Source organism: Leguminivora glycinivorella, chromosome 25 (genome assembly GCF_023078275.1).
Source record: "Leguminivora glycinivorella isolate SPB_JAAS2020 chromosome 25, LegGlyc_1.1, whole genome shotgun sequence".
Taxonomy (NCBI): domain Eukaryota; kingdom Metazoa; phylum Arthropoda; class Insecta; order Lepidoptera; family Tortricidae; genus Leguminivora; species Leguminivora glycinivorella.
The window spans coordinates 9,772,896-9,790,411 of record NC_062995.1 but is presented as its reverse complement, the minus strand read 5'-3'; the positions used below and the strand labels follow the sequence as shown (position 1 = coordinate 9,790,411).

Below are 17,516 nucleotides of genomic sequence, written 5' to 3'. Positions count from 1 at the left end.
TGAACTGGAACTACATGATGGAACATCGTATCATAGCTGTTTTTGGGTTTCTTAGAAAAGTCTTGTAATGAACTTTGACTACGATTAGGTTTCAAGGTCTGATGATGGAGCCGGAAGATATGAACTGGAACTACATGATGGAAGATCGTATCATAGCAGTTTTTGGGTTTCTTAGAAAAGTCTTGAAATGAACTTTGACTACGATTAGGTTTCAAGGTCTGATGATGGAGCCGGAAGATATGAACTGGAACTACTAAAAAGATCAACGTAGTATTTAAAATAAGTTGGGATAGGGTTTTCTTGAGACCCTTAAGAGCAAGTAAAGGGGGGCTCAGGGGCGATCGAAGCCCCCCACAAAAAAGACTGATCAACGTAGTATTTAAAATAAGTTGGGTTAAGGTTTTCTTGTAACCCTCCAGAGGAAATAAAGGGGGGGCTCGGGGGGCGAAGCCCCCCGCAAAAAAGAAAGATCAACGTAGTATTTAAAATAAGTTGGGATAGGGTTTTCTTGTGACCCTTAAGAGCAAGTAAAGAGGGGCTCGGGGGCGAAGCTCCCCACAAAAAAAAGATCAACATAGTATTTAAAATAAGTTGGGATAGGGTTTTCTTGAGACCCTTAAGAGGAAATAAAGGGGGGCTCGGGGGGCGAAGCCCTCCGCATAAAATAAACATCAACGTAGTATTTAAAGTAAGTTGGGATAGGGTTTTCTTGTGACCCTGAAGAGCATGAATAAGGGGGGCTCGAGGGCGAAGCCCCCCGCATAAAAGAAAGATCAACATAGTATTTAAAATAAGTTGGGATAGGGTTTTCTTGAGACCCTTAAGAGCATATAAAGGAGGGCTCGGGGGGCGAAGCCCCCCGCATAAAAGAAAGATCAACATAGTAGAGAATGCCTTGCCTTAAAGCATGAGTCCGCCTTTTGTACTGCAAGATTTTCTTTTATCACTGCTTCCAGTAGTTCCACAGGTGGTAAATGATCTTTATTACTAGATTCACCTACTTTTATCAATTTTAAAGCACTAGTGGATAAAATGGGTTTTTGCCCGCTGGTATTAAAGGACAAAACACGTGTTTCCGAGCTAGTGAGGGAAAAATTCAATGTTGGCTGCTCGCGTGCGGTCCGTTTGTTAATGTAGGTAAGAATTTAGAATAGCGTCATTTTGTGAACATCAAAGGAGTGAGCCTTCTGTACTTGTACTATTATACATATATTCTGTGACAAAACTAAGAACATGTGTTCCAAGTACAACATTCGAAATGCCGGAAAGTTAGTAGGCATCGACCGTAAATTGGCGAAATCCAATTTACGGTCAAATTAACACATGTGATGGACTGCCGTCTATAATAAATTGCCGCAATATGTGGTTGAAGCGCCTAGTGTGTCGAACTTTAAGTACCTATCGCTTAAAAAATTGGCTGGTCGAGCACCCGTTCTACACTTATGACAATTTTTTTATTACCTAATTAGAAAAATATTTTTGTGCATTTTTTATGTGAATATTGCCTAACTTTTTGTAATTTCAATCTTCTGTCTATTTATTCTCTAAGTATTATTGTTGTATGAATATTATTTTTTTAAATCAAATCTTGACGTGTAAAATGGCGTTGAATGAATAAATGAATATGAGTATGAGTAGTATGGTTATTTTAATCATTGAAAGTTTGTACGGAACCCTCGGTGGGCGAGTCCGACTCGCACTTGGCCGGTTTTTGTTATCTAAGTTTTGTGATGCATTGGTTTTACTGTAATGTCATGTAAACTTGTTTTTACTAATAAATAAATAACAACCTATACGCATGTAAGCGCTGTACTATCGTATCCTGATCCTCGTACGTGAGATGCACGTACAATAAAACACATACTCCTGTAACCACTGTATATTGACATATAACAAACCATACGCATGTAATCACTGTATTTTAACATATTAACAACCCATACGCTTGTAAGCACTATATTATCGTTTCCTGATCCTCCGTATGTTGAGATGTACGCCTTGCACGTGTTGTTTCAGGTTGGACGTGTCCGTAAAAGCCTTCTCGCAGATATGGCATTTGTGACGACGGACACCTAGGTGTGTCTGAAAAAAAAAAGAATAAATATTATGCAATTACAAATGCTCACCATTTATTGTATACTGATGACAAAAAAGTATACTTGCGTGTTAAATCTTTAGCAGACTGTGAGCGTTTGCAAAGTGACCTTACTAATCTTATGAGATACTATATAGAAAATAGAATTACAATCAGCATCAGTAAATGTCAATGTATTAGTTTTACACGCAAAAGGAAACCTATTATAGAATAGAATAGAATAGAATAGAATAGAAAAACGTTTATTGCAGAAACCATCATACAGCATCACATACATTAAAAAATAAAGAAAAAAGAGGTCTTAGGAACTAAATACTTAAAACTATATTGCTTATTATTAAATACAACAAAAGGTGCTGATGCTGCAGATAGAGGCCACAAAAGGACTCCACTCAGCATATGCTCCAGCATATAATGCTACAGCGCTGGTCTTCCGTGAAGCCCAGGAAGTAAGAAGATAGCTCAGAAAACTAAAGGAAGTGTCAATATAAGGAACAAAAAAAAAGTGATTTGATTAAAATAAGGAAGTGGATAGCAATTATTTAAATAATATATAAACAGGTCTGTGAATGTATTAAATATATAATAAAGTAAAATATATAATATTACGTTTAAGTAGTTTATAAAATTTCCTATAATTATATTTTCCTATAATTTTAATGGTACGGCAGTTCAGAGAGTCGACGTAGTACGCGACTTGGGGGTACTGCTAGACGCGAAAATGACCATGAGAGACCACGTTGACCTAATAGTAAATAGATCCTATCGTAACCTTGGCTTTATAATGAGGACTTGCAAACCATTCCAGAGTTTATTAAGTTTTAAGATTGTTTATTATGCATATGTACGCTGCGTCCTAGAATACGCTTCCCCAGTTTGGCCAGTCTGCTACGCCATCCACAAAGACCGCATTGAACGAATCCAGAGGAAGTTTATTAATCATTTAAATTACAAATTTAATAATTCACTTGCCTCTTACTCTGACAGCTGCCAGGAATACAACCTTCTCACACTTGAAAATAGACGTAAATTAGCCGATATGAACTTCCTCTTTGATATAGTTCGAAACCGTCTTGATTGCCCTGAGCTATTATCTGGTATACTTTTTCGGGTTCCTAAACGTCGCACTAGGAATACCACGCTATTTCAAGTCCCACTACATTCTACTAACTACGGGGCAAATGCTGTACTATCTCGTATTCCGCATCTTTATAACCAGGAATTCGACTCAACAGATCCTTTTAATGGCACTAAAAATAAATTTAAAAATGACGTATTAAATATATTATTATTGAAAAATAACAGATAAAAAAAATTCATTATAAAGTAAAAGGTATTTTGTGTTTGGGCTTGGAAAGACGATATATCTTGGTATCTTATCACTTATAATATGGAAGGGTATATAAAAAAAAAGTAGAACAATAGTCATTTCTTACAAGAGATCTGCGTAATATAGTGATCCTTGGGTATAAGCGTGAGTATAAGAATTATTTATAATCGCTAAATTCAAGTACCTATAAATATTATCATAGATTAAATAAAATATTATTAAGGTAGGGTAATATTTAACCTGTGTATCGACCTCTAACTTCACTTTTCGTTGTATGTATTGTTTGCATCAGTTCACTGTTTTCTGTGTGGCTTGCACATTTTCACTGTAATTTTAAATATGTAACACAATTTTTTTTTAGTAACATTGTGTATAATACTTTTCACTCAACGGATAACTGTTATTGGCCTAAGACTATGTAAAAATACCTATGTAAGTTATATATTTACGGCTGTTGTTGTCCTAAATACCAATAAATAAATAAAATAAATTATAGATTCTTTCCGATTTTGTACATGTAAATGAGGATCGAGTATTATAGAGAGTTACTGTCGACGTAAAATGTGTAATCACAGTGCATAGACTGCCATCTCTTGACACAGGCTTAAAACTTTTGAACCTCAGTTTTGACAATTTGGCCCATATTCTTAGCTTGATATGTGTTAAAATGTCAAATATTAGTATTAGCGCCATCTAGCTGAGCGTACCCCAAAGGTGTAATGCCATCTAGGTCGCCGTACCTTTTTCTGTATGGTACCGAGGTACGTTTTTTTCTTAGACTTTATCTGTCTATACGGAGTTATATATGTCTTTGGCTAAGTCTTCCCGCAGAGCCGGCAAGAGTTGCGTCCTGGGGGCTTCTTAGCGGCCGGGGGGGCTCGAGGTGGGACCGCGTTGCCATGGCAACCCTAGTGTCAGTGGAACCTACCAGCTTGTGTCGGAACAGGCCGCTGAGTTTGCTGTAAGTCTTCCCGCAGAGACGGCAAGAGTTGCGTCCTGGAGGCTTCTGGAGACGACCGGTCTGGCGCAGTCGGTAGTGACCCTGCCTGCTGCGCCGCGGTTCCGGGTTCGAATCCCGGTAAGGGCATTTATTTGTGTGATGAGCACAGATATTTGTTCCTGAGTCATGGATGTTTTCTATGTATATAAGTATTTATATATTATATACATATCGTTGTCTGAGTACCTTCAACACAAGCCTTCTTGAGCTTACCGTGGGATCCAGTCAATCTGTGTAAGAATGTCCTTTTTTTTTTAGCGGCCGGGGGGGCGAGGTGGGACCGCGTTGCCATGGCAACCCTAGTGTCAGTGGCACCTACCAGCTTGTGTCGGAACAGGCCGCTGAGTTTGCTATAAGTTTTCCCGCAGAGACGGCACGAGTTGCGTCCTGGGGGCTTCTTAGCGGCCGGGGGGCGGAGCCCGAGGTGAGTCAGCCCGTGCTGTTGAAGCAAACCTGGCGACTGAAAAAAAAACGTCTTTTGAGAGGATTTCATTGTACATTGGTCCCGTGTGGTGACGGGTTAAGAATTTCACCACCCCCTTTCTTCCCGTGGGTGTCGTAGAAGTCGACTGTGGGATATGGGTTAAATTGTGGCGTAGGCGAGAGGCTGGCAACCTGTCACTGCAATGTCATAATTTGGATTTCTTTCAACCCCTTTTTGCCAAGAGTGGCACTGAATGAAACTTAGTAGTTCATGTGCTCTGCCTCCCCCTTTATGGGATACAGGCGTGATTATATGTATGTATGTATGTTCATTGTACATTTTTAACCCCCGACGCAAAAACGACAAGGTGTTATAAGTTTGACGTGTATGTCTGTGTGTGTGTGTCTGTCTGAACGGATTTATATTTTATTTTGTTTGAGAGCTGAGTTAGTCGGGAGTGTTCTTAGCCATTGCGTACATATTGCGAAAAGGCAAGGTCCAAAGTAGTCGAAACCGACGAGCGTGTATGAGAAACGTTATGAAAGTGTGTGAAGCGAAAGTGGTTTGTCAGGATCGTAGTGAATGGACATCCGTGATCTCTGCCTACGTTCTGACTAAGTTCTACTTTTGTGATATTTTTCAATTTTTAGGGTTCCGTAGTCAACTAGGAACCCTTATAGTTTCGCCATGTCTGTCTGTCCGTCCGTCCGTCCGTCCGTCCGCGGATAATCTCAGTAACCGTAAGCACTAGAAAGCTGAAATTTAGTACTAATATGTATATCAATCACGCCGACAAAGTGCAAAAATAAAAAATGGAAAAAAATGTTTTATTAGGGTACTCCCCCTACATGTAAAGTGTGGGCTGATATTTTTTTCATTCCAACCCCAACGTGTGATATATTGTTGGATAGGTATTTAAAAATGAATAAGGGTTTACTACAGATTGTTTTTTGATAATATTAATATTTTCGGAAATAATCGCTCCTAAAGGAAAAAAAAGTGCGTCCCCCCCTCTAACTTTTGAACCATATGTTTAAAAAATATGAAAAAAATCACAAAAGTAAAACTATATAAAGACTTTCTAGGAAAATTGTTTTGAACTTGATAGGTTCCGTAGTTTTTGAGAAAAATACGGAAAACTACGGAACCCTACACTGAGCGTGGCCCGACACGCTCTTGGCCGGTTTTTTTTTAAGTTATGGTTCAAAAGTTAAAGGGATGGAGACATTTTTTTTACTCTTGGATCGATTATTTTGATAGGTTTTGTAAACCTATTAATTTTAGCTATCCAACCATATATCACACGTAAGAGTTAAAATAAAGAAAAAAAAACCCACACTTTACGTGGTGTAGGGTTGGGGTACCCCAAACATTTTTTTGACAACCCATATTACTGCGATAGCTGTAAATACTGACCTTGAAAGTCTTTCCGCACTGCTCGCACAGATAGTGCCGTCTCACCGCGAACCGATATGGCGTGTCAGGATGTTCGCGAAGATAGTGCTGGTATACTCCGTTTGGATGCGAGAACACCTCTGAACACTGTAACCAAGGTTACGATATTACTGAGGCACAAAGGTTCTCTTTATTAGTCAACAACAAAGAGGATAAAGTATAGGCTACTTGACCCTTTTTCAAATTATGCCTAATTAAATAATAAATAAATAAATATTATAGGACATTCTTACACAGATTGACTGAGGCCCACGGTAAGCTCAAGAAGGCTTGTGTTGTGGGTACTCAGACAACGATATATATAATATACAAATACTTATATACATAGAAAATATCCATGATTCAGGAACAAATATCTGTGCCTAATTAAATGAAAAAAATAGTACCATATTTTATTACGACTTAAAAACCCATATTTAAAAATATTTTAAGCGGGTTACTCACGTATTAAGTCGATATAGCGTTCGACATGTTTCGGCTCAATTACTTACGACTTAATACGTGAGTAACCCGCTTAAAATATTTTTAAATATGTATGAGTCTCACGGGAGTTTTATAGTTAAGACTTAAAAACCCGCAAAAAAATTATTTAAAGTTTACTTTTACGTGATCAGGCAAAAACAACATCAATCATATTAATCTATCAGAATATCTATGACATGACGTCAGTATATTTAGAAAAAATATTTGACACTGTCACAGCTGAGCAACGACTATGAATTATAATAGAAAAGAGGTTGCTCCTATGGAAATTAGATTACTACCTCTAATTTCCACAGTCGATTTGAATTAATGTGACGTCACTCCATTGGCCAACACCGTTTTCAGATCCATAATTAAAAAAAAAACATACACACATCTTTAATTAAGAATACACAGTCATCACGCATTTTAATCCCCGCAAGCTATAAATATTGATTTCTTAAGTCAAATACTACAGAAAACAATAACTTGATGTGCTAAATTCGATACGAGTCTAGTAGCCTATTACAGAGAGTTATTTTCAAAGTAAAATATGTAATCACAGTTCAAAGACTGCCATCTCTCGACACAAGCTTAAAACTTTTAAACCTCAGTTTTGACCTGTGTCTAGTAGCCTATTATAGAGAGTTACTGTCAAAGTAAAATATGTAATCACAGTTCATAGACTGCCATCTCTCGACACAAGCTTAAAACTTTTAAACCTCAGTTTTGACAATTTGGTCCATATTCTTAGCTTCATACAAAGACATGTAACTCCGTATAGACGGATAAAGTCTAAGAATAAAACTTACCTCAAAGCTCTAGAGAAAAAGGTAAGGTGGCCTAGATGGCGTTACACCTTTGGGGAACGCTCGGCTAGATGGCGCTTATGTTAATATTTGACATTTTAACACATATCAAGCTAACAATATGGACCAAATTGTGAAAACTGAGGTGTGGTGTGGTGGTGACGGGTTAAGAATTTCACCACCCCCTTTCTTCCCGTGGGTGTCGTAGAAGGCGACTGTGGGATATGGGTTAAATTATGGCGTAGGCGAGAGGCTGGCAACCTGTCACTGCAATGTCACAGTTTCGTTTTCTTTCAACTCCTTATTTGCCAAGAGTGGCACTGAGACTTGAGTGGTTTGATGTGCTCTGCCTACCCCTTCGTGGGATGCAGGCGTGATTGTATGTTGTTGATATGTTGAGGTTCAAAAGTTTTAAGCTTGTGTCGAGAGATGGCAGTCCATGTTTTACTTTGACTCTCTATAATACTCGATCCTCTTTATTATTACTTAGAACAGATATTTCAGGTTGTCTGGAAGAGATCGCTCTTAAGCGATAAGACCGCCTGTTGTTACCTCTGTTTAATTTGTTTTGTTTCTTGTGTATTACTTGTAAACTATGTGAGGTGTGCAATAAAGAGTATTGTATTGTATTGTATTTAAACATACCTCGTCACATTTGATGGTCCGCCTCGGCGTATCTTTCCGAACGTACTTCCTCTCTTTATAGTGCGTGTGTTTTTCCATGTCGTCTGTACTCTGGAACTGTTCGCCGCACTTTCTGCAGCCCAATCTATGAAAAAATACAATACAATACAAATACTCTTTATTACACACCTTGATAAAATACAATACATAACCTAACCACAAAATTAAAATTTTGAAAAAACCCCCGACCGCGACATAGTGGACCGATTTTCATGAAACATGGCTAAAAACACTCATGACTAACTCAGCTTTCAGACAAAAAACACTAAATCAAAATCGGTTCATCCGTTCGGGAGCTACGATGCCACAGACAGACAGACAGACAGACGGACAGACAGACACGTCAAACTTATAACACCCCTTCGTTTTTGCGTCGGGGGTTAAGAACAAGGTAGCAACACGGACAAAGATAAACAACAGGCGGTCTTATCGCTAAGGAGCGATTTCTGCCAGACAACCTTAAGGTAACGGAAATTGATAAAATTACATACAAAAAATACATTGTTGAATCAAACCATAACTTAAATGTGACGTTTACAAAATAAAGGCACTACATTGTCAGTTGTATTGTATGTATACCTTTACCGGGACTCGAACCCCGGACCGCGGCTTAGCAGGCAGGGTCACTACCGACTAGGTCAGACCGGTCGTAAGATGAATGAATATCTCTGGACATGTCCTTGTGTCTGTCGGTGATGAGACTGACATACATCTGTCGTGACACGAATGTGACGTCACACTCCTCACACCGAGTGCTGTCGATCCACAGTTTAAAAAAAGAAGAAAGAAGGTCCTGGGTTCGAATCCCGGTAAGGGCATTTATTTGTGTGATGAGCACAGATATTTGTTCCTGAGTCTTGGATGTTTTATATGTATATAAGTATGTATTTATCTATTTAAGTATGTATACCGTCGCTTAGCACCCATAGTACAAGCTTTGCTTAGTTTGGGGCTAAGTTGATCTGTGCAAGGTGTCCCCAATATTTTTTTTAATAAATAAATACTTACATATCTCTGGACATGTCCTTGTGTCTCTCGGTGATGAGTAGATGCCTGACATACATCTGTCGTGACACAAATGTGACGTCACACTCCTCACACCGAGTGCTGTCGTTCTCCAGTTTATTTATATCCTGTAACAAGAAAACTTATTGATGGTTTTTTTATACTACGTCGGCGGCAAATAAGCATACGGTCCGCCTGATGGAAAGCGGTGATGGTAATATTCCAGTATCATCACCTCATCATCATCATCACCATTCATTACCACCACCTCGACCACCCTTATCACCATTATTTATAATCACCACCCTCATCATCATCATCGTAGTATAAAACGTGCATTCACCATCATCATCATCATCACCTTATGGGCAGCCTTAACGTGAAGGTTCAGTGCGAGCACACACGCCGCATATATGCACCGATCATCATCATCATCGTCATCACCATTCATCACCATCATCACCTTATGAACAGCCTTGACGTGTAGGTTGAGCCCGTAGGCGCTGACGAAGCTGCGAGCACACACGCCGCATATATGGGCCGAGGGGTGCGCGCGGCGGAGGTGACCCATGTACGTTGTGTGTTTTCTGAGATAATAAAATAGATAAATGAATATTAATCGGTGAGTAAGGCTGCCAGAGCTCAACGAGGGTGCGGTGTGCTGATGTACGGAACTGACTTATTCCGTCTATTGTCGTTTGAGTCGTCGGCAACCCAAACCCTCCTTGGAACTTGTGCACTCCTTTTTACTGTGTATTTAACACAGCAAAAGGGAATGTACGAGTTTCTAATGGGGTGGCAACGCGCATGTGACACTCCAGGCGTTCATAGGTTACGATGACCGCTTTCCATCAGGCAGGCCGTACGCTTGTTTGCCACCGACGTAGTATTAAAAAAAATATTGTGTATAGAAATCTGGTAACCAAAAAGGAAGGTTTCATAGAAATTACATAGAACAGGGTAAGCCCATTAAAGAATGTGATCAGGTAAATTTTCTGGGTATTAACATTGATCGATTTTTAAATTGGAAGGAACAAGTAACGTCTATTTGTAATAGATTGAGTCGATTTGTATTTGCCTTAAAGCGACTGCGAAGGGTAGCAGATGAATATACTGCTCTAACCGCATACCACGGCTATGTCGCATCTGTTCTTCGGTACGGCATTATAATATGGGGAAACTCTACAGCAGTCAATCAAGTGTTTCTAACACAGAAAAGATGTCTACGTGCTATTCAAGGTGTAGGTTCTTTAGCGACTTGTAGACCGCTCTTTAAGAAGTATAATCTCCTAACCTTAACTTGTATTTATATTTACGAGCAGGTGAAATTCGTATTAAGTAATCCTGAACTGTTCGAAAAACCAACCCAAAATCCCAGACTGAGGGACAGAGACGTTTGTCGAGTAAAACAGCAAATTTGTAACTCAGCTCAGTACAACAACAACTGTTTCATGATGTCAGGGAAAGTTTTTAACAATATCCCTTTAGAATTAAGATTGTTGTCTAAAAATCTATTTCTACGTAAACTTCGACATTGGCTGATCGACAAATGTTTTTATAACCTTAATGAATTTTTTAATAACAAATTTTTATATTGATTGACATGTTAAATATTACTCATTGCCCTGGTAATGCATTAATTTATTTTGGCATGTTGTAACATTTTGTGACATAAGTATTATAATTTAACAGTATGGCGTTGGCGTTGTACTATATCGTCTCTACTTGTAAATATATGTAGTCGTAAGTCAATTTTCTAGTCAATAATAAAAATTTGCATGCCTACACCCTCGGCGAAATGTGACGATCAAAATAATGCATGTTTACCTACCACCTAATCTAATGTACCACATTTCTTGCAAATAAAATATTTCATTTCATTTTCATTTCATTTCATTTCATTTCAACATTTTAGGAAACCTAGTGGATCTTGCTCAGCATCATGAACTCTATCAGCCTACCAATTTTTATCAAAATCGGAGACGTGATCCAAATGTACAAACTTTTCGGGAATTGCACTACTTATTCCTATAGTTAATAAATAAATAATAAATATTATAAGGACATTCTTACACAGATTGACTGAGGCCCACGGTAAGCTCAAGAAGGCTTGTGTTGTGGGTACTCAGACAACGATATATATAATATATAAATACTTATATACATAGAATCACCACCCCCTTTCTTCCCGTGGGTGTCGTAGAAGGCGACTGTGGGATATGGGTTAAATTGTGGAGTAGGCGAGAGGCTGGCAACCTGTCACTGCAATGTCACAGTTTCTTTTTCTGTCAACCCCTTATTTGCCAAAAGCGGCACTGAAACTTGAGTAGTTTCATGTGCTCTGTCTACCCCTTCATACAGGCGTGATTGTATGTATGTATTCCTATAGTAAAGACCATAGGGTCTTACCGGAAAGTCGCCCCACAGTGCTGGCAGGTATGCTCCACCCCCTCGTGCCAGCCGTGATGCTTCAGCGCCTGCGCTCTGTAAGATAAACATCATTCTTCTAGTAGATATACCAGAGAGATATACAAACATGACATAATTCACCGACATAATAAACCGGTCTGGCTCAGTCGGTAGTGACCCTGCCTGCTGAGCCGCGGTCCTGGGTTCGAATCCCGGTAAGGGCATTTATTTGTGTGATGAGCACAGATATTTGTTCCTGAGTCATGGATGTTTTCTATGTATATAAGTATGTATTTATCTATTTAAGTATGTATATCGTCGCTTATAGCACCCATAGTACAAGCTTTGCTTAGTTTGGGGCTAAGTTGATCTGTGTAAGGTGTCCCAATATTTATTTATTTTATTTTTATTTTTTAATTGACATACAGTTTCTAAATAAGGCCTAGCGGATTAGGCTACTTGACCCTTTTTAACCCCCGACGCAAAAACGACGGGGTGTTATAAGTTTGACGTGTCTGTCTGTCTGTCCGTCTGTCCGTCCGTCCGTCCGTCTGTGTGTGTGTCTGTCTGTGGCATCGTAGCTCTTGAACGGATGAACCGATTTCGATTTAGTTTTTTTTATTTGAAAGCTGTGTTAGTCGGGAGTGTTCTTAGCCATGTTTCATGAAAATCGGTCCACTAGGTCGCGGTCGGGGGTTTTTCAATATTTTAATTTTGTGGTTAGGTTATTTAAAGTCTTGATTTTGTAAATTTCTTTTAGAGAGAAGACTCACCGAGACCACGGGGACAACGCCGTCCTTGAAACGTTGGAGGTCAGTTTAATATGTAGTTATACGCGATTAAGTCCCGGTTTTAAAAAATAATTATGTGTAATAATCGTGAAAGTTTAAATCAGTGAATTTCTTTTTATTTATTTTTTATTTACTTATTCAATGAACCGAAATAAGCGCTGGTAGCCTAGCGGTAAGTGCGTGCGACTTTCGTTCCGGAGGTCGCGGGTTCGAATCCCGGCTCGTACCAATGAGTTTTCGGAACTTATGTGCGAAATATCATTTGATATTAATTTGCTAGTCGCTTTTCGGTGAAGAAAAACATCGTGAGGAAACCGGACTAATTTCATAAGGCTTAGTTACCCTTCGGGTTGGAAGGTCAGATGGCAGTCGCTTTCGTAAAAACTAGTGCCTACGCCAAATCTTTGGATTAGTTGTCAAAAGCGGACCCCAGGCTCCCATGAGCCGTGGCAAATGCCGGGATAACGCAAGGAGGATGATGACCTAGATACTTACTTGCTATAAGTGAAGAATTGGCATCTTCTGCATGAGTAACGGGTCGTGTGGTTCGAGTCGCGGTGTGTGCGGTACAGCTTCGGGGTTCGACTCCGGATGTGGCAAATTGTGCACACGTACGAACCGGAAGATGGCTGAAAATATAAATCACTACATTTTGCAAATAAATAATCTTTAATCTTTAAAAATATTTTCGTGATATTTCGAACGTTCTGAAATAACCTCGAACGAAATATGCATAGTAAGAATAAAATGTTGAAATTAAGAGGAAGTTAGAGGAGGGCTAAAAAATATATTTCATAATAAAAAAAAAGGCCAAGAGCGTGTCGGGCCACGCTCAATGTAGGGTTCCGTAGTTTCCCGTATTTTTTTCAAAAAGTATTAAACCGATCAAGTTCAAAATAATTTTCCTAGGAAGTCTTTATAAAGTTCTACTTTTGTGATTATTTTCATATTTTTTAAACGTATAGTTCAAAAGTTAGAGGGGGGGGGGGGCACATTTTTTTTACTTTTGAAGCGATTATCTCCGAAAATATTAACAATATCAAAAAACAATTTTAGTAAACCCCTATTCATTTTTAAATACCTATCCAACAATATATCGCAAGTTAGGGTTCAAATGGAGGGGGGGGGGGGTCTTTTAATTTCAATATTTCACGAAAGGCCTAGTATTTTTTTTATCGTAAAGAAAATTCTTAATGGCAGATTGTTAAATCAGGCAGATCGTAAAGATTTTTCGTGGTGTTTTATTTTTCCTTTTACAATATCCCTACATAATATTTAGTAGTGGCCAAACCTCGTGTTTTTGTGTGTGGGCGTCCATCCACTTTTGCTCCTTGAAGCTCTTGAGGCACAGCTGGCACTTGAACTTGCCCTCCAAGTAGCCTTCGCTATCTTTCCTCTTTAAGAACTCTTGAATCTGTGGAAATAGTTATTTGTTTTACAAGGGGGCAAAGTTGTTGTTTAACCGCATGTGTCATTATTGATAACCGAGCAAGCGAAAATCCTGCAAAAGGATTCATATAGGAGGTGCAAGCACACATTGCTTGCCCTTAGAGTTGGTCAAAGGCGCCTAGCCTTCAGAGATAACATACACTAGAGAAATTTCGACGGGTACCTCGGCGGTCGGGGTGGCGTAGTGGTTTGAGCACGTCAGCCGCGTTAGCTGGAGACCCGGGTTCGATTCCCGGCTTCGCCTCCAGTATTTCAGTTTATAATTTATATATGTATAGTAGTGTTACTACTAAAAAACAAATCAAAAAATATCTAATAAAATAATTTGATTTGTTCCCTACGTCAATGTGTACATTTCTTCACCTGAACTTTTTTTTTTTTAGTATGGATAGGTAGACGTTTGACCACGATCACACCTGATGGTAAGTGATGATGCGGTCTACGGTGGAGCACGCTTACCTATGAGATACCTATTTACTCTCGCTTTAAAGAGACCTGGATTGTACTCATACGGAAACACAGACTCAGGCAGGGTATTCCACTCCTTGGCGGTTCGCAAAAGAAATGTTGAAGCGAAACGCTTAGTGCGTATTTTTGGAATACTGAGCATGAAGCGATGCCGCTAACTCTATGTAATAAGGTGAAAAAATGAACAGATGTTAATGAACTCGATTGTAAATGTAGACAAATTTTGAATATTGTATAAAGCTTTATTGACAGTGTGTGACCTTAAAATCGATATTATTTATTCAGTTAATTAATATTTCCTCTATGTGGGTAGATTTTTGCACATTGTAATTTTTCCTCAGTCCCCCGTTGACCACGAACGCTGTACTCGTCGAAACGTCGGGAAGAATTGTAAATTCATTATACACGATATAATCCGTTTCCATAGTTTATGTGTTATAAGTTTGACGTGTCTGTATGTGTGTATGTCTGTCTGTCTGTCTGTGTGTGTTTCTGTCTGTGGCATCGTAGCTCTCGAACGGATGAAAACTACTTGTTTTTTTTTGTCTGAAAGCTGATTTAGTCAGGAGTGTTCTTAGCCATGTTTCATGAAAATCGGTCCACTATGTCGCGGTCGGGGGTTTTTTCAAAATTTTAATGTTGTGGTTATATTTCATGTTGTTACCTGTTCATCCTCAGTGAGGAACTGTGTGATGGTGAAGTGTTCTTCCAACTGCTGGTTGGACTGGTTCCGCCGCGCCCGTCTCTGGTGCTGTTGGCTTTTCTTCGACACTCGACACTCCTTGTCTGAAAATAAAGCTATTGGTCATTTTTAACTAAAGCTATTGGTAATTTTTCTGGTGTTTCTCTGGTGTTTCTGGTGTCCATGGGCGGCAGTGATCGCTTACCATCAGGCGACCTGTCTGCTCGTTTGCCTCCTATCCTACTCCCGACATAGTGGCTCAGTCGGTAGTGACCCTGCTTGCTAAACCGCGGTCCTGGATTCGAATCCCGTTAATGGCATTGATTTGTGTGATGAGCACAGATATTTGTTCCCGAGTCAAGGATGTTTTCTATGTGTATAAGTTTATCTATTTATGTATATTGTCGCTTAGTACCCATAGTACAAGCTTTGCTTAGTTTGAGGCTAAGTTGATCTGTGTAAGTTGTCCCCATTATTTGATTTATCACATTATTGTGGTACAATGGCAGACTATAATTTGTCGCATTTAAATGAAGGTCAAACTCACCTTTCTCTTTCCCTCGTTTTTTCCTCTTCTCTCCCTTTATATTGTCACCACCGCGGTACATTTCAGCTTTAATTTCTAGCAGCGTTAGATTGTCTGGGTCTAGCTCCGGTTCAACTTTCATTTCCAGCTTTTCTTCACTTTTAGTGTGATTTGTCTCATTGTGACCTTCGATGTTGTCAATCTGAAATAAACAGATGGTTAAAATACAATCTGCCCGTGTGGTGACGGGTTAAGAATTTCACCACCCCCTTTCTTCCCGTGGGTGTCGTAGAAGGCGACTGTGGGATATGGGTTAAATTGTGGCGTAGGCGAGAGGCTGGCAACCTGTCACTGCAATGTCACAGTTTCGTTTTCTTTCAACCCCTTATTTGCCATGAGTGGCACTGAAGCTTTAGTGGTTTCATGTGTTCTGCCTACCCCTTTATGGGATACAGGCGTGATTGTATGTATGTATGTAAAATACAATCTGAGTACATTATTCATTTATTTATTAGTAAAACACGTTTACATGACATTACAGTATAACATGGGGAAGTACCTCCGCCTTACAGAAGACCGCAGCCAAATAGCACTAGACCCTACTCATAGTGTTGTGTTCCTGCCGGTGAGTAAGGCTGCCAGAGCTCAACGAGGGTGCTGTGTGCTGATGACGGGAGGACTTAGGGACCATCCACACTCATAAGACGCATGTCTCGGGGCGCGCAACGGACGTCTCCGCCACGCCGCCTGAATGTAATTCAAAAAACGTCTCCTCAGTACATTTTGTATAGGAAGGACGTAAGACGCGCCCCCAGGCGGCGCGGCGCGCGCCACGCCACCGCCACGCCGCCTGGGGCGCGTCTTACGTCCTTCCTATACAAAATGTACTGAGGAGACGTTTTTTGAATTACATTCAGGCGGCGTGGCGGAGACGTCCGTTGCGCGCCCCGAGACACGTGACGCTTAAGTGGGAACGCTGCCTTACGGAACTAATTTGTTCCGTCTATTGTTCTTTGAGTCGTCGGCAACCCAAACCCTCCTTTGAACTTGTACACTCCTTTTTGCTGTGTACTTATACTTAACACAGTAAAGGGGAGTGTACAAGATTCTAATGGGGTGGCAACGCGCATGTGACACTCAGTTGCAGGCGTCCATAGGTTACGGTGACCGCTTTCCATCAGGCGGACCGTATGATTGTTTGCCACCGACGTAGTATAAAAAAACATACATAACAAAACACAATATTATAATTAAACAAATGATTTGGGCGATGACGTAACAATAATGAACAACACTTAGGTGTTGAAGAAGTAGACTGTTGGATATGGATTAAATTGTAAGTAAGAAAATCCATACTAAAATTACAAATGGGAAAGTGTGTGTGTCTGTTTGTTTGTCCGTCGTCACGGCAACACGGAGCGACGAATTGACGTGATTTTTTAACTGGGGATAGTCGAAGGGATGGAGTGACATAGGCTACTTTTTGTCTCTTTCTAACGCGAGCGAAGCCGCGGGAAAAAGCTAGTATTCTATATTGCACCAGTAAAAGTGCACATGTAAAATTATATAGAATATTGAGTGAGAATATAACTAGGTAACAACAGGCGGTCTTATCACTAAAAAGCGACTACACTGGCTATTTTTTTTTAAATCATGCTGTTGTCCTTGCTTTTCAATATCTCGCATTCTAGATAAAATTTTAATCATGGTACTCACCATATCATCCTCTATTTTGACATCAACATCGTCCTCAACATAATCAGTTTTACACAAAACTGAAGCCACATCGGTATCTTCCGGCAAAATCACTGGATCCTCCATTATCGGTGTCACTAACTGTTCCAACACTGGAGAGTCAATGACTGGTGTGTCCATTATTGGTTCCTTAATGGCAGGAGCATTTGGTGGTTTCAATTGTTCTTCAAGA

At 39.7% G+C, this 17,516-nt stretch overlaps 1 protein-coding gene across 1 annotated transcript; it reads right to left on the bottom strand.

Moving 5' to 3' along the window:
- Positions 1 to 1,795: 1,795 nt before the first annotated feature.
- LOC125239292 (zinc finger protein 823-like) lies at positions 1,796 to 17,434 on the bottom strand. Its single transcript, XM_048146834.1, has 12 exons — positions 17,306 to 17,434; positions 15,611 to 15,791; positions 15,046 to 15,167; positions 13,756 to 13,878; positions 12,960 to 13,093; positions 11,674 to 11,748; positions 9,728 to 9,851; positions 9,268 to 9,392; positions 8,221 to 8,344; positions 6,266 to 6,391; positions 4,745 to 4,885; positions 1,796 to 2,082 (listed from the first exon to the last, which is right to left on the bottom strand). The coding sequence occupies exons 1-12, from the start codon at positions 17,408 to 17,410 to the stop codon at positions 1,960 to 1,962; spliced, it is 1,503 nt and encodes a 500-aa protein (XP_048002791.1). The 5' UTR covers positions 17,411 to 17,434; the 3' UTR covers positions 1,796 to 1,959.
- Positions 17,435 to 17,516: the final 82 nt, after the last annotated feature.